Raw genomic sequence first — 26206 nt, forward strand, 5'->3', positions numbered from 1 at the left:
CTGCTGCTCACCTCATCTCTGACAGACTCAAGGTGTTTGTCTTCCCCTTCCTTTCCTTTCCTCCTCTCCATTCCTCCCTCTCCTCCTTTCCTCCCTCTCCTCCTTTCCTTTCCTCCTCTCTCCCTTTCCTCCTCTCCATTCCTCCCTCTGCCCCCTCTCCTTCCTCTCCTCCTCTCTCCCCCTCCCCCCCTCATCCTCCTCCCCCTCTCCATCTTCTCCTCTCCGTGTGTGAGGAAACCCTACCCACCAGGCCCCATCTGAGCTTCTCACCCCCATGGCGCTTGCGGTCCCAGAGCCCCCGAACACAGGGACCCCCCTGGCCCCCCCAGTCAGCTGCAGTGCTGCACGCGGACACCAGCCCCGGGGGAACAGACTTGTCTGGAACACAACACGACACGCCTCAGTGGAGCCCCGGGCAGACTCCTCACAGCGCCCCCTGCTGCCAGATCTGTGCTTCGCACCCAGTCTGGCTCCCAGGGGTCCTAACCTTGTTAGGAAGCTCTGGGGGCCGTTGGGGCCCGCGGGGGGACGTCTTTATTGATCCCCCCAGCTCTGCGAGGGTAACCAGGGTAGCACTGGCACAGTGTCAGCCATATGGAGATGTACCACCTGGGAGAGACTGCTGCGGGGTGGATGTGAGGAACACACACGCACACAGGGCTCGACTTGAGGAACACACACACATCCACTTCATCTCGGTTATAACGCCCTCCTCTCTCTCCCGAACGCCCTCCTCTCTCTCCCGAACGCCCTCCTCTCTCTCCCGAACGCCCTCCTCTCTCTCCCGAACGCCCTCCTCTCTCTCCCGAACGCCCTCCTCTCTCTCCCGTTTGTCCCATCTCCCTCCCCCCCTTCCTCCCACCTTCTTCCCCCCCCGCCCCCCCTTGTGTGTGTCCAGCAGGGCGTGGCTGTTCTGGGTGCTGGGTCACCAGGTGGGCTTCACCTGAGATTACCCACACTGCCCCCCCTCAGGGCACAGCACCAGGGGGGGGGTCCACTCATGTCTGTCTGTGTGTGTGTATCTGTCTGTCTCTCTGTCTGTGTGTGTGTATCTGTCTGTCTCTCTGTCTGTGTGTGTGTATCTGTCTGTCTCTCTGTCTGTGTGTGTGTATCTGTCTGTCTCTCTGTCTGTGTGTGTGTATCTGTCTGTCTCTCTGTCTGTGTGTGTGTATCTGTCTGTCTCTCTGTCTGTGTCTGTGTGTGTGTGTGTATCTGTCTGTCTCTCTGTGTGTATGTGTGTGTGTATCTGTCTGTCTCTCTGTCTGTGTGTGTGTGTGTGTGTGTATCTGTCTGTCTCTCTGTCTGTGTGTGTGTGTGTGTGTGTATCTGTCTGTCTCTCTGTCTGTGTGTGTGTGTGTGTGTGTATCTGTCTGTCTCTCTGTCTGTGTGTGTCTGTGTGTGTGTATCTGTCTGTCTCTCTGTCTGTGTGTGTGTGTGTCTGTCTCTCTGTGTGTGTGTGTGTGTCTGTGTGTGTGTGTGTGTGTGTGTGTCTGTGTGTGTGTGTGTGTGTGTGTATCTGTCTGTCTCTCTGTCTGTGTGTGTGTGTGTGTGTGTGTATCTGTCTGTCTCTCTGTCTGTGTGTGTGTGTGTGTGTGTATCTGTCTGTCTCTCTGTGTGTATGTGTGTGTGTGTGTGTGTGTATCTGTCTGTCTCTGTGTGTGTGTGTGTGTGTGTATCTGTCTGTATCTCTTTGTGTGTGTCTGTGTGTGTGTGTGTGTGTGTGTGTGTATCTGTCTGTATCTCTTTATGTGTGTGTGTGTGTGTGTGTATCTGTCTGTATCTCTTTGTGTGTGTGTGTGTATCTGTCTGTATCTCTTTGTGTGTGTTTGTGTGTGTGTGTGTGTGTATCTGTCTGTATCTCTTTGTGTGTGTGTGTGTGTGTGTGTGTGTGTGTGTGTCTGTGTGTGTGTGTGTATCTGTCCAAGTCTCTGTGTGTGTGTGTGTGTGTGTCTATTAGCTGGGTCTCTTTCAGATATGAGAAGTAACAAAGTAGAAATACTTTGTGAAAGTGAAATACGTTTTGGAAAATAACGTTTTGAAAGGTTTACTAAATACTTTCGAAAATCGTTTTGAAAGTTTGAAAAAAGTGTCTGGAAGTGTTAGTCTCTATAGTCACTGTCTCAGTACTTGTGCTCCACAACAAGCCTGCCTGCTCCAGAACAAGCCTGCCTGCTCCACAACAAGCCTGCCTGCTCCAGAACAAGCCTGCCTGCTCCACAACAAGCCTGCCTGCTCCAGAACAAGCCTGCCTGCTCCAGAACAAGCCTGCCTGCTCCACAACAAGCCTGCCTGTGAGTCGGAGGGAATCAAAAATCAACGCAGATTAGGCATGTAGAGATCAGGCAGGTACAGATTAAGCAGGGACAGATTAGGCAGATCAATGGAGGCTGGAGGTCACAGTCTCCTTGACTGAGCGTCGTAACCATAACTATCAACGACGTTTACAGGAAGTCTTCCTCTTGCGCCGACGCCAGTTAGCGGTGTACCGGAGTGAACTGGTCGCCCGACTTCCCAATCCTTCTGATCTCCCCTCCCTCCCTCGGTCCTCCTGCAGAGAGAGACACAAAACAAGCCCTCCTTACAGTGGCGGAGCCAGGGAATTTCCATTGGGGTGGCCAGGATGGGGCCAGTGATAATTTTTGGGTGGCAAGCATGTGTCTCACCAGGCGATGCAGAGCTATTTTAGACACATATAGGAAACATCTCAACATTTTCTACAGCATTAAACATATTCAATATAAACTTGTGGACAATATCGATGGAAAAGTTAGCAGAAGAGTACAACATACAATGTAAGATTGACAATTTACCTGGGGATCCACTGGGGCCACTCCTCAGGGAGGACTCTTCTGTCCTGCTCTCAATCAATCTTTCAGAAACATCTAAAATAATTACAATAAGGTGTACAGGTAATTTTCCTAAAGGTTTTATAATGCATGCTATATAGTGTTTAACAAACACACTATAAGCTAAAGTATAATATTAGTGAAAGTGTCTCTGGGTAGCAAATACAAATATGCCATACTTTAATGTAATGAAAAAACTAACTGATATGTTTTACAATGCACTTTCAACCTGACCTGTATATGAATAGACACACTTTAAGCCAATTGTAAATAAGATAACATCATATCAAGCTGTACTATATGTGAGTCTCTATACTGTATACCTGGAGGTCCATTTAAGTTGCTGCTCTCTGGGGGCTCCTCATCCTCACTCTCTGCCTGTTTTTTCTCCATCTCATCCTCATTCTTTGCCTTAGCTGTCTTCTTTCCACTTGCCCTGAAGAAGGACGCTATGTCTGCCTTCTTCCTCTTCATTATTTTTCCCTCTTTAATGACACCTATCCAAAATGCATACTGTATATACCTGACACAATCATAACACGTTCTGGCAACGTAGTTATCAAATACAGCATAGCATATAGCAATTTTAACAGTTTACTATGTTCTCCTCCGATCTAGCTTGCTTCTAAACTTCGCAAAATAGATAGTCATGGGTGGGATAGTCACAGTTATTAGAAGACAAAAACAACATCCATTATGATATCATACCTTTCTGTTTTGCGTTTCTTCACTTAGCCGCAGGTGCCGGTCGAAGCGTCAGGTGGTAACAGGCATTCTCAGGCCATGCTTGAGCCGTTTAATTCAAATACAGGATGTGTGCGCGCTGCGCGTGGCTAAAGGGTCCGACAGTGTACTAGCGGTGCGAGAAAGGTTCCGCATTTTTCCACAGCCGTCAAAACTTTTAACCGCTCTGATGTGGTGCTTGGGGTGGCCAATGGGGTGGCCGAGATTCTACGGGGGGTGGCCGTGGCCACCCCCGGCCACCCCCTGGCTCCGCCATTGCCTCCTTAACCCTTGTGTTATCTTCGGGTCATTCTGACCCATCAGTCATTGTGACCCACCGTCGTATTGCGACAAATTTACCGCATACAAAGACAAAGTGAAGCATTTTCTTTTAACAGCTAGGCTGTCTCAGACCCCCCACATTGCAAAGGTTAAAAGAAAATTATTTTAATTTGTTTTTGTATTGGGTAAAATTGGGTAAACACAACGATGGTTTGTTATGAACCTTTGGGTCATGTGACCCGAAGGCAGCACGAGGGTTAATTAAAGTGTGCTGAATTATCAGGGAGAGGAAGATCACAGAGATACCTCCTCACAGCCCTCAGATGGAGAGGGGGGGGGGGAATCACAGGAACCTTGACTTCAAATGATCGGCCAGCGACCCGCGAATAAGAGGATGGCATTTTAATCTCTCTGCTGGATCTAGCGCATATCGATGTCCACCAGGGAAATGCCTCAAGTGATGCAGATGTGTGTGGGACACGTGAGTTTGGGAATGTGTGTGTGTGTTTCTCTGTGCACGCACGGTCGTGTGTGTGTCTGTGCATGCTCGTGTGTGTGTGTGTTTGTATATTAATATGAGGGGCATAATTCAGACTGTCCTTACAAGCTTCTTACTCATCCATATCAGACTTGAGAGTTTCATATATGAGTGTGCGAATGTGTTTCACATGCGTGAAAATGCGTCTGTGCCAGCATTTCATATGTATGTGTATGTAAATGTTCAGTAGTATGAATGTGTGTAAACATTTCACATGTGAATGCGTTTCACGTGTCTGTGCGAGCATTTCAAATATGTATGTGGATGTGAGTTTTCAGTAGTATGGATGTGTGTGAACGTTTCATATGTGTTTGTTGTGGGGCTGCTTGAAGTGAGATGTTTGTGAGATTGCTCTCACTCTCCTTGTGTCATTTGGAAAGTTTGTAATCTGTATAATATGTATTCAGCTGACGGTGTTAAGTCTGCCAGTGCCCTGGTATTGAGGTATTGCTGTGGCCTAGCCATGCAGCTGTGGTGAAGCCTGGTCTGACAGCGCCCTCCTGTGGTAGTGGCTAGTATTGCTCACATCTTCTGCATGAAGGCAAATCAACTTGAGGAGGAGTTGGACGGGGTGTTACTTTAAAAACACATTTAATGAACTCATCAGAGGCACACACACACACACATACACACACACACACATACACACCCATACATACACACAAACACACATACACATACACACACACACATACACACACACACATACACACACACATACACACACACACATACAAACACACCCATACACACACATACATACACACATACAAACACACAGACAAAAACTTGTATACACACACATACACACACACAGACAAAAACTCGTATACACACACATATACACACATACATACACACACGGAAACAATATAGATCAAGAATAACTTTTTATAAAATTGAAAGTACAAAAACGAAATAGCAACAATGCCAAATATATACAAAAGCAGTTTGTAAAATTGTATACTGTACGGATATATATATATATTAAAAAAAATTAATGTCCCATTCATTGCAATATTTCTCTCGGTTCCACTGGTTGTGTAAGTAGTGAAATGATCTCCTAACTCCAGTTTATACAATCCAGGGAGTCATGACAATGCTACATAATGACAGTGCAAGTTATATTACAGTAAAAAATTGTAATAATAATATTACAACAACATAATGAAGATTGTACATCATTATCATAATCATTCATCCACCCTCCATAACCCTGCTCTCAGACTGGCTGTACCAAGGTGGGACACCTCCCCCTTCGCCATCACCAACATCCTCGTCATCATCATCACCTCCATCGTCTTCATCATCGGAGGAGTCGTCTTCATCACCACTGTCGTCATCATCTTCATCATCACCGCTGTCATCTTCATCTTCAGGGTGTATAATCATCATCTTGGTCATCAGGACTGCAGCTTAGAGAGGTTCCTCTGGTGCATGCTGTGGTGACGCACTAGCTCATCTGAACGAGCAAACTTCTTCTGACAGCTGGACCAACGACAGGTGAATGGCTTCTCACCTGGGAGGAGGAGGAGAGGAGGAGGAGGAGGAAGATGAGGGGAGAGAAGAGAAGATAGGGATGGTGGAGAGGTGTCAGTCTGGTGCGACAGGAGACTAAAAGCATCTGCTGAACATCTGACAGCTGACTTCTGTCTATCCGTTTAAGAGGAAACAATCACTGCTTTACTGATCTAAATAATATTAAAAAAAATCTAGAGTAAGAATAATAATAGTATTTTATAAACCCAAGAACACTGGAGAAAGTCACACTCAATCTATCATTTAAAAAATTACTATTATTGTAAATGTTATAATTTAGAATAACGATCAGGAAATAGAGGAAAATAGTAAATAATAAAAAAGTATACGCACTTGTTTTACCTGTATGAGTCCGTGTGTGTGTCTTCAGATGGTCCGACCGGGAGAACTTCCTCTGACACGTCTCACACTGGTACGGCTTCACTCCTACCAGCAGAGGGAGGCAGAGAGGCAGGGAGGGAGGGAGGGAGGGAGGGAGGAGGGGAGGGAGGGAGGGGAGGGAGGGGGGAGACGTTAATTAAGAAATCTACCACTAAAAAAAGTGTGATTCTTCACAGAAACTGACTTGAATATGTTTATAGCAGGTCAGGTTTAGAGTCATGGAGAGAAGAATAAAACGAGAGAGAGAAAGAGAGAGAGAAAGGAAGAGAGAGGAACAGATCAAGAGGGTGAGAGAGACCCGGAGAAAGATGGAGAAAGAGATATAGAGAAAGACAAAGAGAGAAAGAGAGAGAGATGGTGAGAGAAAGAAACAGAGAAGTAGGGAGAGAAAGAGAGAGAGAGAGAGAGAGAGACTCAGGGATGATCACCTGTGTGTCTACGTTGGTGCCTCTTCAGCTGGTCTGATCTTGAGAACTTTCTGCCACAGTCGGTGACATCACACGGATAGGGCTTCTCTCCTTCAACAGCAACAACATACAATCACGTGCTGGTTCGAATCCCCCCCTGTACTTAATAAATCCATGAACGTGAACATCAGAAGTACAGAAAGTCCAAAACGGCCCCCAAAAATGTACACCTCTATTATCAAGCACAACCAAGAGGTCCCAGGTTCAAATCCGGTCCGCCCGTCACACTGATCCCATTGTGTGTGTGTATGTGAGTGTGTGTGTGTGTGTGAGTGTGAGTGTGTGTGTGTGAGTGTGTTTGTGTGTGTGCGTGTGTGTGTATGTGTGAGTGTGTGTGTGTGTGTGTGTGTGTGTGTGTGTGTGTGTGTGTGTGTGTGTGTGTGTGTGTGTGTGTGAGTGTGTGTGTGTGTGTGTGTGTGTGTGTGTGAGTGTGTGTGTGTGTGTGTGTTTGTGTGTGTGAGTGTGAGTGTGTCTCACCTGTGTGCTTCCTGCCGTGCATCTGCAGGTGGGACAGTTTGAAGTACTTCTTGCTGCAGCCAGCGTAGGGACACACAAAAGGGCGTTTCACCCCCAACTCTGAGGGCTTGGATACAGAGGGGGCAACGCCTGGGCCACGTCTGAGATCCTGAGGGAGGGAGGGAGGGATTTTATTTTTATTTATTTAATATTTTGCTGACATGTAGTCCTTTGAAGACTGTATGTGGATGTGTGTGTCTGTCTGTGTAAGTTTGTGTGTGTATCTCTGTGTGTGACTGTGTGTGTGTGTGTGTGTGTGTGTGTGTGTGTGTGTGTGTGTGTGTGTGAGTGTGAGTGCTGACCTGTGGTCCTCTGAACACTCCGTGTGTGTGGATGTGATACTGGGCGCTGCAGCTGAGCACCACCGGGGGCGCTGTGGGGGCACTCTCGTACCCCGTCCCGTGGCTGGGGGACCAAGTAGATGTGTTAGTTACAAAAGAAACGTCTTGGTGAAAGAGAGGGAGAGAGAGAGGGAGAGACAGAGAGAGATAGAGAGACAGAGAGAGAGAGAGAGAGAGAGAGAGAGAGAGAGAGAGAGAGAGAGAGAGAGAGAGAGAGAGAGAGAGAGAGAGAGAGAGAGAGAGAGAGGGGCCAGCTGTATTGTTGAGGCTGTGTGTGTGTGTGTGTGTGTGTGTGTGTGTGTGTGTGTGTTACCTACCTCTTCATGGGCGGGGCCATCGGATTGACTTGGTTCCACGCGACACACTCCATCTGGTAGAGGTCATCACTGGAGAGAGAGAGAGATGCAGGTGTGTTTTAGGGTCAAGCTTAGAGCTGTTGGTTTTACAGTGTAATAATCTACATATTTAAATCGTTTTTTGTCAGGTATTTTGTCAGTCCCAAAGTTCTCCTTCGTCTCCCTGTCGCTTTCCTCCCCCTCCTCTCCCTCCCCCTCCTCTCCCCCCCCTCTCCTCTCCCTCCTCCTCCTCTCCACCCTCCTCCCCTCCCCCTCCTCTCCCTCCTCCTCCTCTCCACCCTCCCCTCCCCCCTAACCCTTCATGTCACCTGTCCTCCCAGCTCCAGGATGTACAGTTTGGAGGTTGTGAACATGAACAGAATCCTGTGCTGATGAACACATCCTGTACATGTTCTGTACTGCTCACTGGCTCCATCTGGGCAGACGTACTGAACACACACACGCACACAAGCACTTGCACACACACACACTCACAGACAGACTCTGAGGGGGGGGTGCACAAACACCGGGGGCGAGTGTGTCGGTGCCTAGCACAGTCCTGAGAATGACATCACTCCTCTCTTACTCAGAGGACAGCACCTCCAGGGAGATTTCACACAGACACATTCTGGAGAGAGTCCTTGAAGACGTGGGGGAGGAGGGTGGGGGGGTGAGGAGGCTGGGGGGGTGAGGAGGCTGGGGGGGTGAGGGGTGAGAAGGGGAGCAGGGGGGGTGAGGAAGGGGAGGAGGAGGGGGGGTGAAAAAGGGGAGGAGGAGGGGGGGTGAGGAAGGGGAGGAGGAGGGGGGGTGAAAAAGGGGAGGAGGAGGGGGGGTGAGGAAGGGGAGGAGGAGGGGGGGTGAGGAAGGGGAGGAGGAGAGGGGGTGAGAAAGGGGAGGAGGAGGGGGGGTGAGGAAGGGGAGGAGGAGGGGGGGTTAGGAAGGGGGAGGAGGAGAGGGGGTTGAGGAACAAGGCGAGGTGGTGAAGGGAGGAGGGGGAGGAGGAGGGGGGGGTGAGGAAGGGGAGGAGGAGGGGGGTTGAGGAACAAGGCGAGGTGGTGAGGGAAGGAGGGGGAGGAGGAGGGGGGGTGAGGAAGGAGAGGAGAGGGGGGTGAGGAAGGGGGTGAGGGGGGGTGAGGAAGGGGGTGAGGAGGGGGGTGAGGAGGGGGGTGAGGAGGGGGGTGAGGAGGGGTGTGAGGAGGGGGGTGAGGAAGGGGGTGAGGAGGGGGGTGAGGAAGGGGAGGAGGAGGGGGGGTTAGGAAGGGGAGGAGGAGAGGGGGTTGAGGAACAAGGCGAGGTGGTGAAGGGAGGAGGGGGAGGAGGAGGGGGGGTGAGGAAGGGGAGGAGGAGGGGGGTTGAGGAACAAGGCGAGGTGGTGAGGGAAGGAGGGGGAGGAGGAGGGGGGGGTGAGGAAGGAGAGGAGAGGGGGGTGAGGAAGGGGGTGAGGGGGGGGTGAGGAAGGGGGTGAGGAGGGGGGTGAGGAAGGGGGTGAGGGGGGGTGAGGAAGGGGGTGAGGGGGGGGTGAGGAAGGGGGTGAGGAGGGGTGTGAGGAGGGGGGTGAGGAAGGGGGTGAGGAGGGGGGTGAGGAAGGGGGTGAGGGGGGGTGAGGAAGGGGGTGAGGAGGGGTGTGAGGAGGGGGGTGAGGAAGGGGGTGAGGAGGGGTGTGAGGAGGGGGGTGAGGAAGGGGGTGAGGAGGGGGGTGAGGAAGGGGGTGAGGAGGGGGGTGAGGGGGGGTGAGGGGGGGTGAGAGAGTACTAATCTCCTCTCTAACTGGGCTTGAGTTCAGGCATGCTTTGGGGCTGGGGGAGGGGGGAGGGGGGAGGGGGGAGGGGGGAGGGGGGGAGGGGGGGAGGGGGGAGGGGGGATGGCTCCAGGAAGAGAACCTTCCTCTGTTATCTGACCATGTTCTGTTTATTTGGGTTCCTCATGTTCCTCCCTGTCCAAAAACAAAGTACTGTTCCAGGAGCGTCTGTGTTTGCCCACTGGGAGACACTGTGCACAGTCAGGTTCAGCCAGACTGAAGCACAGTCAGGTTCAGCCAGACTGAAGCACAGTCAGATTCAGCCCGACTCACGCACAGTCAGGTTCAGCCAGACTGAAGCACAGTCAGGTTCAGCCAGACTGAAGCACAGTCAGGTTCAGCCAGACTGAAGCACAGTCAGGTTCAGCCAGACTGAAGCACAGTCAGGTTCAGCCAGACTGAAGCACAGTCAGGTTCAGCCAGACTGAAGCACAGTCAGGTTCAGCCCGACTCAAGCACAGTCAGGTTCAGCCAGACTGAAGCACAGTCAGGTTCAGCCAGACTCAGGCCTGATGTTTCCCAGCCAACTGCTTCCACCCCCCCCCCTAATCTCTCCCCCACAATGTCACTTCTGTATTTCCATCCTCACTTTCCTACAATGGCCTCTTCTTCCACCTCCCTCCCTCCCCCTCCACTCATCCGAGTCTGACAGGAGTGGTGTACTCAGATCAGCAGGAGATTAGGGTGAGTTTGTTTTGGCCGGCTGTGCACCGCTGGGCAGCACTTAACCTTGGAAACAAACAGACGGGGGGGGCTTAACTCAGATCATGGACGAACTCAACGCTGCTCTGAAAATAAATAAATAAAACTGGAGTTGCAGGAAGTAGGATGCAGGAAGTGTGTAGGTACCTGTTGTAGTTCCTGAGGAGAAGAGCAGGGTTGCTGGGACAGGACTCTGCAGGGTTGTGGTAGCTGAACATGGGAGGGGGGGGGGGGCATTGGTACTGCTGATTCACTGTGGGCACAAACAAACACAGCCAAGTCAAAACGGCATCCACAAACAACCCGGCAGCCTGTGGAACACTGTGTTGTGGTTCCACAAGAATACGTCCTTTGTACTGTTTTTAGGGTTTTATCCAAAGCGACGAACAGAGCTCATGGAAAGTCCAGAAGAAGATCAAAGATCAGACGTGGGTAGTTCTGACTGTTTTGGTGGTTGGAGTCCAGGAACAGTCTGTATTTACCAGACACAGTGAAAATCCTATTCACGTAAAGGTGACGTGTATAGCAGTCCTCTCCTGGTGACTCTGAAGCCACTAATAATTTACAGGGAAACGACGAGCAAGACTGTTTATGAGCTGTCTTACTGCACTTCCTACGTGGTTAAAGAGTAACACATGCTCTCTGTTTGGCTAGCTCTCTCTCTCTCACACACAGACTGGCTCTCTCTCTCACACACACACACAGACTAGCTCTCTCTCTCTCACACACACAGACTAGCTCTCTCTCTCAGACACACAGACTAGCTCTCTCTCTCACACACACAGACAAGCTCTCTCTCTCACACACACAGACTAGCTCTCTCTCTCACACACACAGACTATCTCTCTCTCTCACACACACAGACTAGCTCTCTCTCTCACACACACGTAGAAACACATTTCCCCTTAGCAGCACTCTAAACATCCTAGTACTCCCAGTGGTAATAAAGCAATCCATTTTCAAAGCGATAATGAACCAATGGTTCTTTTCTGGGTCATGTGGTATATTAGTCCCTTGGTGGTTGTCCACATTCCACAACACTCTGTCATTAAGCTGTTTCCTCAAGTTATCACTCCCATAGTCTCAGCATTCACTGGTGCAAAATGACAAAGTATTAGACTGAGAACCTGTGAGGGTGAGATAGAGACAAACAGAAAGATAAGGAGCAGGAGACAGAGTGTGTGTGTGTGGAGGGGGGGGGGGGGGGGTAGAGAAAGACAGAGAGAAATAGAGATAAAAATAGAGGGAAATAGTAAGTGTATGTGTGTGTGAGAGAGGGAGGGAGGGAGGGAGGGAGGGAGGGAGGGAGGGAGGGAGGGAGGGAGGGAGGGAGGGAGGGAGGGAGGGAGGGAGGGAGGGGAAAGAAAGAAAGAAAGAAAAACATTTAGAGGGAGCAAGTAACAGAAAAAAGAAAGAGATAGTTCATGGAAAAAGGTAATGGATAACAGCCAATTTTTCGCCTTGACGTCAAACAAGGGTTGACGAAAAGTACATAATCCTTACAGACTAGTTTACAGAACCAGGTTGTCACACAGACATGATGACATTCTGATAGTTACCCATCGTGGTCTGAGGAGACAGGTTCTCCTCGAGTTTGAACGAGTGGCTGGAGATCTGCGGGGACTGATGAGGAGGAGTGTGACCGTAACTGAGCGCGTGGTCGAAGCCCAACGTCCCGTAATCTGGGAGAGAGGGGAAGGAAGAGAGGAGAAATTTATCTCAAATGTAATGTTGGATCACACCTACTCGACCACACAAAAATGCACATTGTCCACAGTAGAGTAGCCTACTAAATTAGAGAACTAATTCCTAGAAGTTTTGGGCAGTTCCTGAAAAGATTGACTCATCATTCATACATCTTGGCGTATTACGCAATCCACCGTCCCTCACCCTCTAAACAATCGCTCGAAAACGACTTTCTGCTGAAAAAACAAAGAACTTGTAGACTTCGAGATGACAATTCTCTTTACCATTCACGCACCGGCTTAGTTTGATGAATAACCCAATCTTGTAGATATAGGACTGTTCCATTGTTTACAAGGTTTGTCATTTTCGTAAACTTTATCAAATACTCATATAACAGTGAACAGGAAACTACAAAATTGAGTTCGAATTAAGATAAATCGCCGCCCCGGTCCTGTGCTTGTCTTGTGAGGTCAAAACTAGACCACACTTGGAAAGAACAGTCCCAAAATTCTAATGGGAGTAATAAAGTAACTCATAACTCAGCGCTTCTGTCGTTTCAACATTTGTTTTCAAACACAAATATGAGATTTGGCAGTTGGAGACCGATGCTGACTCAAATGAAATGTCAAGACATCTTGACCCTGTGCAGTTCTTTGCATTGTAATAAATACTTTGTAATTTAAAATCTGTGTTCAGGAGTTTTGCCTCCGTTATTAAAAAATTTAATAAAGTCATTTTCTCAAGGTGCCTAGGAATAGAGCTAATATCGTGAGCGGTTTTAACGCAAAACTTCGATTTTGCAAACATTCAAATGGGGCCCAAATTCAAGTAATACACATAACAGATCTTAACGTGTGTGTGTGCGTGTGTCTGTGTGTGTCTGTGTGTATGTATATATGTATGTGTGTGTGTGTGTGTGTGTGTCTGTGTGTATATGTATATATGTATGTGTGTGAGTGTGTTTGTGTTTAACACTACACAGAGTCCTCCGAAGAGGAAGATCTCAGCTCAAGGTAACGGCTTTTCCCACGCCCGCCTGCCATGCACGCGGCTGCAACCTTGAATCTCTCCTTGAAACATCCCATCACGCGGGATAAAACTAAATCAAATACAAATATCTCATTCATTGGTCTGCCGTGATCAGTAAAAAACCAGTGTGTCTTCCAAATCAACAAGTTTAGTTAATATAAACAAAAACTTTGCATTGAGGAGCAAATAACAAAATATCAAAAATAGTCAATATCAAAATAAGAATGCATATCACTAAATGTAAAACTGTTTGGCGTTTGGTTAAATAATGTATCAGTGAATATAAAGACCCAGTGTTGTAATTATGAAATATAAATGCAATATTAGTCACAACTGTCCTCGATGAAACAGCTACCCCCTAACTAATTGAGTTATATAATCATGACTAATACAATGAATAAAAAGCAACTATTATTATCCCATAAGGAATAATAATAATAATGTATATTTACTACAGGATCATCAGACGATCACACAATAACCCATCTAATAAGATTTAAAATAAAGATCTGGAGTTTTTGTTTTTGTAGCCATAACATTATTTTGTTGTTGACCATAAAGTTATGAAAAATATGTTAAAATCATTATTAATTACATGTGTAATCAACAAGCAATTATCTATTACCCAGTCACAATAACTTAACAAAATGCTACAGTTTTTATGCCTCAATAAAGAAAGGTTTTATAGATTTTTACAGTTGAAAGTTTAACTTTTTATATGCACTGTGTCACTTTGCATTCATAGCTAACTGAATAGCATGTAAATGTAAGCAGAAGTGAGGACTGGAGAGATGCTGAATGTGACAGGACATGATGACCCTGCAGGATCCACAACAACCTGCTCAGACACAACACCTTCAGCCTCGTGGGAGAAATCAGAGGTTTCCTCACCGCTTCATCTCAATCACTCAGCCTAATTACCCGATATTACTTATTGTTAATTCCTATTGTATACACGCATGTGTTCCTGCTGTGGTCTGTATTGTGTGCTGGTGACAGTCATAGAGTTGTTACCTTAAGGCCTGTAATAGATTATGTAAGCTGAAAGACATCTTTCTATTGGCCGGTTGGCAACTGAAGCGGGGGTCAAAGGAACAAGTGACTTGAACAAAGAGTTTTAGTAACCTAGGAGATATGGGAAGATGCCCTAATTATGTATGACCAAGGCGACAGCTGATCTGCTGATAAGACTGACAGAAGCACAAAGGAAATCTGACTTCTCTTACAGCACCAAACACATGACCCAACACACAACACTGTCCACATTGAATTCCAAAGTGTTCATTTAAAACCTGGTATTAAATGAACACTTTGAAGTTTCCTGTCGCACTTGAGAAGTTCCTACATGAAGTTCTGATGTGTTTTAGAAAACTCGAATACACAAACTGGTAGCTGAGATATAGTTGCTGAGATGTGGTGACTGAGATGTGGGGTTCGTTCTTCGTACGTCGCTAACTCAGTTAGCTGGATTTGATTATTGATGATTTGTCATGATCTTGTGAACCCGAATTAATCGCGCATTGTGTGATAGACAAGATAATTTAGCACAGCGCCTAACTTTTTTTTTTTATAGAGATATCGGTTTTCTCGTGAGGGTGTCATTTACATCATTAATTTGTTGGAAACACATTGAATTATAAATACAAAAACATATAGGCCTATCCTAGGCAACTGTAATAAGCGATACAACATCTAACGTGGTCACTATACATTTAATTTGTCTGTTACTTTTTGCCAGCCCTCTCTCCTGGATTTTGCAGATTTCGAGGTGTTCCCTGGCGTTCTGAATAAATCTTCGAAGTCGAGGTAACCTTCGAGCAAGCTCTTGCTCTGTTGCGGAAAAAACGGGGGGCTCTTTTTGGCCACGGTGAGCAGCCAATAGCAGCGTTGCTGATCAAGGTTTCTACAATCGATACATACCCCCTTTTAAACAAACGCATGAACGCGCAATTATCCCAAACAACTCAATCCAGCTATAGGCTACTAATCATAAACAACAGGGGTGTTCGAATAACCTAATTAGCCAGATCATGATTAGAAAAATGATGTCATCTTGGATGTGTCATTTGATCTCGGATGTAATAAGCGATGTACGAAGAACGGACCCGTGGTTACTCTGCACTGTGAGTAAATACAGCCTGTTCCTTGACTCTGACCGGTGAGACACGGTTAGAACTATGCACTTCAGATCCTTGATCTTCTGCTGTACTTTTTAAACGTGCACTATTCGAATCTCGATGAACAATATGGAGGTTTAACCTGGGTGCTGCTCTGGACGGTGCCAGGGGGGGGGTTAGGGTGCAGGGTCTGTACCCAGGGAGAGAGGGGCGGAGGTGGGAGAGCTCAGCTGCGTGCTTACCCTGGTTCCTGGGAGCTGGAGAGGCGTCCACACAGCTGGGGAGGTAGGCCCCGCTGGGGAACACCCTGCCGTGGGCCGCCGCGGGCTCTCCAAGGGCCCCTACCCGGCAGGGGCCCGTGCCTGTAAACTGTCCAGAGAAGTGCAGAGTGAAGGCTCCTAGGCCGCAGTGAGGGTCCTCTAAGGGCTCCTGGGAGCCCCATCCGGGCTCCTGTTTGATCATGGAGGGCAGGGAGGGCAGGGAGCCGTAGGGGGAGCTGGGGTGGAGGTCCAGGAGGGGGGGCCACTGGGAGCAGCCCCCCGGCAGGGAGGGGACTGAGGGGACCGGGGGCAGGAATGAGCCTAGGTCCCGGAGGTCGGACCCCGCAGGGCTCCCCAGGGTTCCGTACGACTCTGTCAACATCGGGGCGCGGAGAGGGGCGGAGGAGGGGCGGGGGTGGAGGACAACGCGGTCCTGTCACAAACACAAATGTGAAACCCAAGCGGTTTGGCGAATCCCCCGGATGAAACGAACGACTCGATGTGGAGGTGGGGGTGATCAGGTGCGTAGCGTTTTGAGAAAAAAAAAAATGGTCCTTAACAAAACCACTAGGAAACTTCTTCTTTTTTTTGTATCTTGTTGAACCCTCCTTGGCGCGATCCAGTCTAGGGAGCCATGTTTGGGTCCTGCTGAGTCAGAGGAAGAGAGCCAGGGATCCAGGGATGACTTGGGTCCAGCGGGCGGGTGCGTCTGTGAGGGCAGGTCCTGTGGATCGTCTCTGCTGGGAGTGTGTGGGGGTAGTCGGTCTCTGAGGTTGTCTGCCTGCTCTTGTCTCCTGGAGGCTCTAATACTGCCTTACTCCCAGAGCAGAGGGAGGAGCCTGTGGCAGGGGGAGGAGCCTGTGGCAGGGGGAGGAGCCTGTGGCAGGGGGTGGGGCCTGCAGCTGTAGAGCAGCGATGACTCCCTGATCCTTTACAGACAAACACAGTACTTTCTGTATGTGTAATGACTCATTTCTCTAGGGTGCATGAGTGGACAGCGTGACTGCATGTGGGTGTGTGTCGGTGGGTGAGTGTGACTGCATGTGGGTGTGTGTCGGTGAGTGTGGGTGTGTGTCGGTGGGTGAGTGTGACTGCATGTGGGTGTGTGTCGGTGGGTGAGTGTGACTGCATGTGGGTGTGTGTCGGTGGGTGAGTGTGACTGCATGTGGGTGTGTGTCGGTGGGTGAGTGTGACTGCATGTGGGTGTGTGTCGGTGGGTGAGTGTGACTGCATGTGCAAAAACCAGTGCAAAAACCAGTGCAAAAACCATTAATAGGAAAATGTGTACACAACATTTGACTGGTACTGTATATATTTTATATTACATAAAAAAGTGAGTCAGGTGGCTGAGTGGTTAGGGAATCGGGCTAGTAATCAGAAGGTTGCCGGTTTGAATCCTGGCCATGGGAAATTACGTTGTGTCCTTGGGCAAGGCACTTCACCCTACTTGCCTCAAGGGAATGTCCCTGTTCTTACTATAAGTCGCTCTGGATAAGAGCTAAATGTTTATATTTTATATATAAATGTTTTACATTTACATTACATTTAGTCGTTTAGTGATAGTCTACATGTTAATAATGTTAGATAAAAAGTCTTTAACAACTTTCAAAGTATATTTAATGTCTGTGTACATCATCCTTCCAACACGTGGGCCTAAATCCCCAAAATTGATGCCTTCGCGAGGCCCGTCTCTCGCGCTCAGACGGTGCACGAGAGCAGCAAATAAGAAAGAATCCAAACCGTGACGTTTTTTTTGTAAATACCTTTATACAAGCCATGTCACAAGGGGCTAATGATGGGAAATTATGCTTTGCAATTGTTTTCCAGCCTGTTTCAATTGGATTCAAAATATAGAATACGAAATCGTTAATTTTAATTGATGTAAACTTGTGTTTATTGTGTTTATTAAACGAAAATATAACGTTGATATAGTTTTTAAAGATTAAAGTGTGGTTTGAAGTAGCCCTAATATCTTGGGCATCACATGCAAAGGTGGCACGAATGGTTTCAGAATACTTGAACTCGAATGAGGTGTGTTTAGCTAAGCTGTGTGTGTGTGTGTGTGTGTGTCTGTGTGTGTAGGCTTACTCGCTTACAGGGTCTAGAGGGTGAAAGAAGATTTACAGGAGGTGGTGAATGATGGTTTTAGCTAGAAGTGCGACCGCAGTGGAATGTTACACGTGGACTAAATGCAGACTTGAAAATGTTTTTAAAAAATGTCAGCGCTTAACCTGCGTGTAACTGATAACTGTAATACAAATTGGCGTGGGAGATGTACTTCACAATGAGAAAAAGAGAAAAAATTACATAATTGCTATGGCGAAATTATTGAACAACGTTAAAAGCATTCCAGTGGTTTATCAACCAATTTAATGTGAGGTAAAGAGCTGCTCCAGTCTGTGGTCAGCTGACCAACCCTGCTCCAGTCTGTGGTCAGCTGACCAGACCAGGGTTGGGTTCTGTGTACCTGTAGGTGTGTGTGTGAGTAAACCTAACCTCAAGACTGAGAACAAGATGACTAAGAATCCTTAATAATCGTTTATATTTTATTTACGAGCATCATCATCACTCATGATACGTGCGCGTCCGTTCTGGCGCCCACGGCCAGGCCAGCATCTCGTAGCTCCTGCCCAGGTCCTGGTTGAGTTTGTCGGGCTGATCCCCTCCACCACCACCCCCTCCACCTCCACCACCATCTGGTATTTCGGTCTGTGTTTCCAGTGAAATTTAGTGACCCCTAATTCAACTCTGGAGGGCTGCGTGTGTGTGTGTGTGTGTGTGTGTGTGTGTGTGTGTGTGTGGAGGGGGGGGCTATGTGTGGCCCAGGGGTGGATAGAGAGAGAGACTGTCATGGAAGCGAAACCTAGTGAGAAATGTTCAATCTTTCATGATCATGGACAAAAGGTTATAAAATACTATTTATTTTATGTTCTCATTCTGGCGTTGGTGAGTCTATGCGTGCTACCTAGAGCAAGCTGTTGTCCGGACTGTTCTACACAAATTATGAAATCTACAGATGTAGATTTTCTGATGTAGCAAAGGTTACTGTTTAGTCAGTCACTGTTGCACAATCTGACTGACATAGGGCTATTTTAAGAAAGCTTTTCATTCTCTTTAAGTTTTCACAATGCTTTTTCGGTAAACAATACATCAGTTCCTCATTGCTGGTTTGTGAAGGGTTTTTTTATAGGCTGATGCCAGACTTAAATCAAAGTTGGAGCCGGGCTGAAGTTCAGGAGCAAACATCTGATATCAACGCATGAGCATGCCAAAACAGAGAAAGTGTTCTGATAATCATGGCACTACCCTACATGTTCTGATAATCATGGCACTTACTCGTGTTCCTATCCTTCAGCAGACCCCTGAAAGCTTTTGCTCGCTAGATAAGAGAAGATGCGGGGTCAGATGGCTGAGCAGTTAGAGAGTCGGGCTATTAATCAGAAGGTTGCCGGTTCGATTCCTGGCCGTGCAAAATGACGTTGTGTCCTTGGGCAAGGCACTTAGCTCTACTTGCCTTGGGGAGAATGTCCCTGTACTTACTTAAGTCGCTCTGGATAAGAGCGTCTGCTAAATGTTAAGATCCCTGTGGTCTGTGACTCACTGGGTTTCTGAGACAGAAACAAGTCCAAAGGCAGTTCTCCATCCCAGAGGAGCGCGCTGGAATCCCAGAGAAATCCAGGCAAACAGTTTTTTCTCTTTATAATAATAGCACATAAGTAATAGCTCCCAAAATAATTAAGAAGTCCTCCTCTTTCCTTCCTCAGCAAACAACATAACTCACAGACGCCAAGCAGGTCATGCACGAAGGTTCTTCAGATCACTAGAAATATCTCTAGTCCAGAAAACAAAGAACAGAAAGGAGCCTGGCCCTGGGTGTTAGTCCCTGTGGAGTCATGAAAAGGCTTTTGTGTCTAACCCATGGGGGGGTCTATATGCAGGTGATAGGTTCAGCTCAGTGGTTAGAGCATTTGACTGGAGATTCCAGAGGCCGCAGGTCCCTTGTCAATGTTGTTTTGGATAAATCACCTGCAAAATTAATACTTTGTATTATTACTGTACATGCTCAATCTGTGGTCAAAACCAGGTTTAAAACATCATCTCAGATCATCTCTCCTTGAGGCTGAACCAGAGAGATCAGAACTGCCAGAATGAAACAAATCAGAATCTGTTTCCTAAAACTTTAATCTCAAACTTGTAGTCTTACGCAGAAGAACTCGTTCAGGGCTGAATCAATCGAACCACACATTATTTCATCAAAACTTATTTGAATCACAATTATTATTATTTGTTGTTATGCTGTGGTCATCTGGTTGAATCAGATTGACAGTATTTGTGTCCTGAGGGCTGTTAGGAGGAGGGGACCAGCTGCAGGTGTTCTGCTGTTGCTGATCCTCGCAAACAAACATTGTTTCCCGGCAGAAGCACAGGACACAGCTGATAACAAGTCCTCATGTCTGTTTAGTCACCAGTGGCTCCGCGCTGCGGCTTCTGTTTCTGCCTGCGATGTCGAACAGCGTGTTTATTTTGAGAACATTATTCCATCCATCTCATTCCCTAACTTAGTACAAATGAGACACGGCTAACCTCGTCTTAAACCAACCAACTCTGCACTTTTACCAACAATCGGCTGACATGACTTCAAGCTCTGCTCTTTCCCCATGTTCGCACAAACGTTACATTTTTAATTCTCTCTCGTATCAAGCCTCGACACACTTCAAAGTGAGCCGGGTATCTGAGGAGAGATAAGAGGAGGAGAGACCTATCTGAGGGAGAACAGACATCTCTGACTTGTGTGTGAGACTCTGCTCCAACTCCCTTTTCTTTGTGTCGTCGCGTTCCAGGGTCACATTCTAGTATAGGGTTAGGGTTACCCAGCCCTGGTACACATTCTATGATCTTGGTGGTCGAGGTTAGAATCTCTCATTCTGGAATCTCTGCTCTACATTCTACAAGCTGTGTGGTTGAGATTACAATCTCTACATGTAGTCATTTAGCAGACGCTCATATCCAAAGCGTCATCTCTAGTTCTAGAGTCTGGGACACATTCTGTGATCACAAAGGTAAGTGCTTAGAAGAAGAGCATTTGTCCGATCAAGAGGTTGCCGGTTCAAATCCTGTGTGTTGCTGAGGATAAAAGGATCTGCAAAATGAACATATGGTGCTAACAGTATGACCATGTATACAGAGAGTATACAGAGAGTATACAGAGAGTATACAGAGAGTATACAGAGAGTCGGAAGACACAATAAAGCAGTCAGATTGTGAGCAGGCGGTACTTCAGAAGTAGAGGAAGAGGAAGAGGAAGGAGGAGGAGGAAGGAGAGAGCAGTGTTATCTGTGAGGACAGAGCTACAGGTGCTAGGCTGAAGAGAGGATCACTAAAAGTGGCAGCACCAGCTGTAAGGTCATCCACTCATCCCCTCCTCCGCCCAAGCTCCGCTTCAGACAACCTTGAAGTATGGTTCTCTTGGAAAAACGCCAGCTCCGAATTCCAAACTCCCAAAGAAGATGACCCCCCCCCCCCCCCATTGCTGGTCAGGGTGACCAATGAGAACCCTGCTACTCAACCGTGTCAGACGTTGTTGTTTACAAGGAGTAATCTAAGTTCAGAGCTGCAATCCAAACAAACTCAAAGTATGTTCTCCGCGTAGAAGTAGGGGTCTTAATTACAGACCTCGGCGAGAGCAAAGGCAGCAGTGAAGAAGTCATAGACAGATAAGCCTTATACCCATGCCTCGCAGCAAGCAGGTCGTGGGTTCGAATCCTGCCTGGGGTTGTGTTTGGTGCTCAGATGGGCCACCTCCTGGGGGGAGGAGCTTACTTGTCCTCCTTGTACTCATGTTTTCCTCCACAAAAACATATGGGACAGATTGCTCTCCTTATTTGGGAAATAATTCAATAGTATTGTAACGAATATCGCTTTGGATAAGAGTATCTGCTAAATGAATACAATCTTGAATCTGTGATGAGCTGCTGGTTTCATGTGACTGATGTCTGGTCCATCCCAGCAGGTGTTTGTGATTCAGACGAACCAAGACAGGACAGTGGAAATCACAATCAGTCTTTCAACAGTAAACCACCATCCAGCCACACCTTCCAGCTGTGGTCTGGGAGCACAGTCATCACACAGAGATCTGGGGGAGAGGGTTGTGTGTTATACATCCTGGTTTGTTTCCTTCGCTGTAACTCTCTTACCGGCAGATGAAGAGGTTAGCTGGTTTCAAGCTGACCTCTCCTCCCTGTATGTCGCGTTGTACACATGTATTGTATCATTAATGAATGTCATAAAAATAGCGATGGAAAGTGATTTTCTTAAAAAGGAAAGCTGATTGAAGACAGTTATTTACTTACTTTATTATAATGTGTTTGTGAGACCCGCACATGCATCTACACACACAGACACTCACCCACACACACACACATGCAATGATGCTGTTTGTATAGATGCTGGTTTTAAATTAAATGCTTTACTCCCCCCGAAATTGTGTCGGTGTGTGTAAACAACCTTAATCTGCTTCCTGAATGCCTGTAATTATTCAATAAAACAATTTATTGTGTTGAAATCAACTTTACCACTGTGTACGAGTGAAAAGGAGTTGTGAAATCAACTGTCCGCAGACATGAATCACCCATTTTTCGGCTACTCTTCTATTAGTTACTGGTTGTAAACTGTGAAAACTCTCCTTACTGCACAGGAAATCGTTCATGCATGGGAAATTATACACACACACACCCACACACACACACACACCCACACACACCCACACACACACACACACACACACACACACACACACACACCCACACACACACACGCACCTCCACACACACACACCTCCACACACACACACACACACCCACACACACACACACACACCCACACACACACCCACCCACAATGTGTGTGTGAGGAAGCAGTCAGGTGTCACAGACTAAAGGCAGAATTATACTACTCCTTTTTCACGGAGACGGACATAGGGAACGGCCTCTCCGATGTGGAACGCCCTCTCCGTGCCCTCTCCGAGCACGTAGAGCTCTCCGTGCACCTCCTGATTTTCCTGACTATCCGTCCGCTAGTCCGTCATTTTACAGATACTCCTTGGCTGTGATTGGTCCGTATTAAGAACCGCTTGGTCAGGGGCGGGGTTGCCGTGACCAACAAGACAAACAGAATCCTTTGACCGCCATTGCTGTAAGTTTTTACAATTCATATTTCAGCTAAACAGTACATGTAAATCAGCATCAGTGTAGTTGCTGAAAATGTGCTTATTTTATTGATGAAACGGCTCATTTGTAATTTTGCTCCGACTTTTCGATAAACTAGCTAGCATGGCAGTGCAGCGCCACCTATTCTTCTGGCGCTGAATTGTTTTCAACAATTCTGTCTGTCCGTAACGGAGTCGGAGTAGTATAAATCGGCCTTAACGCACACACAGACACCCACACACACACACACCCACACACACAGGTCCTGTGTGTAGGAAGCAGTCAGGTGTCACAGACTAACAAGCATCAATTACGCAACAACAGTTGCATATTTCTAATTTTGTTTCCTAACTTTGACAACAACCACGTCTTCTTTTCAGTTGAACCTGAAAACGCCCAAAAATCAGTGAGTGGATTATTATATTCCCAGTTCTAACCTTAACCATATGGAAGAAATAAGTCAAGCATACAAGAGAGATTATTATTTTTTGGAACAATAAGAGGTAACCTAAAGGTTTGTTTGTGGATAAATTGGTAAGGTGCTCACCCATGCAATTCCCTCTTTAATGAGGTTTGGTCTGATGGATGTGTGAGGGGGGCAGAGGACGAGAGGACTGTGGGACTGAGACCAGGGTAGGGAGGACAGGGGCGGCCATGTTGGTTGATGACCACAAGAGTGATTTAGATGCCGGCCGCCCCCACAGTGCAGTCTGACAGGGAGACTGCAGACACCTGCTAAACTCACAGTAAACTCTTTGTTTCTGTGAGGACGGGTTAAACCCAGTCTGAAGGTTCAAGCTGCCAAGCGTGTCGTAGAGACGAGGGTCTAGACATGGTGCATCTTACCAAAGACTCCTTTCCAAAGGCTTATTCAATCTCGCTGTGCGTACTGAGAGGACTGTGTGAATTGCTTGAACGTTTTTGATCGATGACTAGCTTGGAATGTCATGGTGATAGTTACAGTCACTGGCTGACTTGATTAGCTTATGGACTTCTGAAGCTGCAACACCTTCTGACAGTCAGAAACATGCAACTATTTCTGAGTCAAATGCTACAGTCACGTAAATTCCTCAAAGCATCAGACTGCTGCGAGATTTACTGTAAACTGGGGATGAGCAGTCTGCAGTCAACAAGGAAGGGGAGGGGCGCCCGGTAGCTCACTGGGTAAGAGTGCAAACCATGAAGCCAATGCAGGGGCCTGGGTTTGAATCTGACTGAGGTCCTATCCTGCATGTCCCCCCTCCCCTCTGCCTCACTCTCTCTCTCTCTCTCCCCTCCCCTCTCCCTCACTCACTCTCTCTCTCCCCTCTCTCTCTCCCCCTCCCCTCACTCACTCTCTCTCTCCCCTCTCTCTCTCCCCCTCCCCTCTCTCTCTCTCCCCTCTCCCTCCCCTCTAACTCTCTCTCTCCTCTCTCTCACACTCTCCCCCCTCTCTCTCCCCTCTCTCTCCTCTCTCTCACACTCTCCCCCCCTCTCTCCTCTCTCTCTCACACTCTCCCCCTCTCTCTCCCCTCTCTCTCCCCCCTCTCTCTCCCCTCTCTCTCACACTCTCCCCCCTCTCTCTCCCCTTTCCCTCACTCACTCTCTCTCCCTGCTTTCCGGTCTCTCTCCAACTGTCTTATCAATAAATGAAGCTGATAAAAGTTCCCGGAAGTATTTTTTTCAATAGGGAAGGGGAGAGAGGCACTACGTGAGGGTCAGAGGGAGGCCAGCGTGAGGATCCGTCCAGTGGCCCTGATACAGACACGCTTCCACTGACAGCTCAAAAACACAGAGACAAGGAACTGATCCACCCTCTTCTAATAAACAAGTCCTGTCCACACACAGACCAAGCAGAGGAGATGCAGTATCCTCAGACTCACATCACAACCAGGCGTTTTTACAACCTCTTTAAAAAGACAAGAAACAATGTCTCATGTGCACCTGGAGAGACCCTCCCCTCCTCCTCCCTCCTCCCTCAAACACAAGAAACTCTCATTCTGGGGTTGAAATACACCAGGCACTTGACAACAGCTGTTAATCAGCTAATGAAAGCTCCAGTTGCACAACCCCACTTTGGCAGAACTGGCTGTAAATTCCTTGAAGTGACAGGGTATACAAGTGAGGGGGGAGGGGGGAGGGAGGGAGAGGGTGTTTGGTACCAGGCACTATCCTTCCGAAGAAGGTGACGCATCGAGTGAGCGCTATGGTGAAACCCTCAACTTCCCTGAGCTTTCCCCCTCAGATGCTTATCCAGTCAAGCATAACAGGGTTTACTACTTTACGTTTTATATGTGAGGTGGTAAGAACGTCTTCTGAGGAAACATGAGTAGATACATACCACAAAAGCTCTCTCTCTCTCTCCCTCTCTCACACACACTCCCCCCTTCTCTCTCTCTTTCCTCTCTCTGTCTCTCCCTCTCTCTGTCTCTCTCACCCCCTCTCTCTTTGTTTCCCTCTCTTTCCTCTCTCCCCCAATCTCTCTCTCTCTCACCCCCCAATCTCTCTCTCTGTCTCTCTCTCTTTCTTTCTCCCTCTCTCCTGTGATTCTGAATGAATCAAATCGCAGGAAGAATTCTGACCCATCCCTTTTTTTTCTTCTTCTAACGCAAAGCGGCAAGTTTAAACTGGACAGTGACTGTCCATTCAGTATGGACTTCGTCTATAGTATAAGAAATAGGTATTGACTTTCACCTCTGAGACCCACAGTTGTAACTCCATGACAGGATAATCGTGACAGTTGACCGACCGAGACTGGTGGTCAGGGTCATAATGCATCAGTTTTATGGGAAGGTTAAAAAGGACTCTATTGTTTGGAACTCAGCTTTATCCTGAAAGAGTGAGGCTGACACCTTGATAACTTGGTAAACTGAATCCCTGGTTTTAAAGTGAACTGCTGATCCAGTCACTCCCTCGCGACCTTGGAACCCCCATCACCTCAATCACTCCTGGGGAAAGTGGCCTGTCAGTGGAGCTAGCTTAGCCGGGATATCCCACTTGATATAGGGCCTACAGGCTCCGGTGTTGTATCCCTGGGTCAGGTGGGAGTGTCACCCCATCTGATGCTAACATGTTTTCCGGAGGTTAAAACTTACGCTGTTTTCACGGTGGTCTTCACCGGGAAATTCAATCTGATAACCTTCCTCTGCGGATCGCGTTTACCTCCGTAACTCTCATCCAAGAGTTATAAATGCTCTGATATGAGATAAATGCTCTGATATGAGAGTTTAATGATGGGACATTGAGATGGTCTTGTTATCATGCAATCCATAAACTTTGAACACTATGAACTCTGGTTGGAGTGTACCGTTGATACTGTTGTAGTTTTTGCAAGCGCTTCATCACCCAGTAAGCTATGAAGACAAAATGTCACCGAATCAAAACATTATTTATCGTATTCAAGTAACTGACTTGTAAGTGTGTCTTGTAAATGTGTATTGTTACAGGTCCGTGACATTAGAT

The 26206-nt window shown here is 47.5% G+C and overlaps 2 protein-coding genes across 4 annotated transcripts in view; both read right to left on the reverse strand.

Annotated features, from left to right (window-relative positions):
* LOC134028510 (apoptosis-associated speck-like protein containing a CARD) overlaps positions 1 to 26206 on the reverse strand; it is a 386877-nt gene that overhangs the window by 127210 nt on the left and 233461 nt on the right. The gene's annotated exons all lie outside the window — the stretch shown is intronic.
* On the reverse strand, positions 5265 to 16335 carry wt1b (WT1 transcription factor b). Of its 3 annotated transcripts, none has more exons than XM_062471813.1 (9): positions 15543 to 16335; positions 12028 to 12150; positions 10616 to 10721; positions 7951 to 8019; positions 7595 to 7697; positions 7254 to 7401; positions 6738 to 6827; positions 6271 to 6354; positions 5265 to 5908 (listed from the first exon to the last, which is right to left on the reverse strand). In XM_062471813.1, exons 1-9 carry the CDS (start codon positions 15940 to 15942, stop codon positions 5793 to 5795), a joined length of 1239 nt encoding a protein of 412 aa, XP_062327797.1. In that variant the 5' UTR covers positions 15943 to 16335; the 3' UTR covers positions 5265 to 5792. The 3 variants fall into 3 exon arrangements, with proteins under 3 accessions (XP_062327797.1, XP_062327796.1, XP_062327798.1); XM_062471812.1 differs by having other exon boundaries at positions 6262 to 6354; XM_062471814.1 differs by lacking the exon at positions 15543 to 16335 and adding an exon at positions 12439 to 12628 and having other exon boundaries at positions 6262 to 6354.

The sequence above is a fragment of the Osmerus eperlanus genome, chromosome 10 (assembly GCF_963692335.1).
Source record: "Osmerus eperlanus chromosome 10, fOsmEpe2.1, whole genome shotgun sequence".
Taxonomy (NCBI): Eukaryota; Metazoa; Chordata; class Actinopteri; order Osmeriformes; family Osmeridae; genus Osmerus; species Osmerus eperlanus.

Excerpts from the sequence above, each read along its gene's own strand:
- wt1b (XM_062471812.1), bottom strand. The coding sequence starts at position 15,942 with ATGTTGACAGAGTCGTACGGAACCCTGGGGAGCCCTGCGGGGTCCGAC. Across the intron at positions 8,020-10,615 it reads CTCCTCAGGAACTACAACAG|TGATGACCTCTACCAGATGG; the intron begins GTACCTACACAC and ends CTCTCTCTCCAG. Across the intron at positions 7,402-7,594 it reads GAGTGTTCAGAGGACCACAG|GATCTCAGACGTGGCCCAGG; the intron begins GTCAGCACTCAC and ends TCCCTCCCTCAG.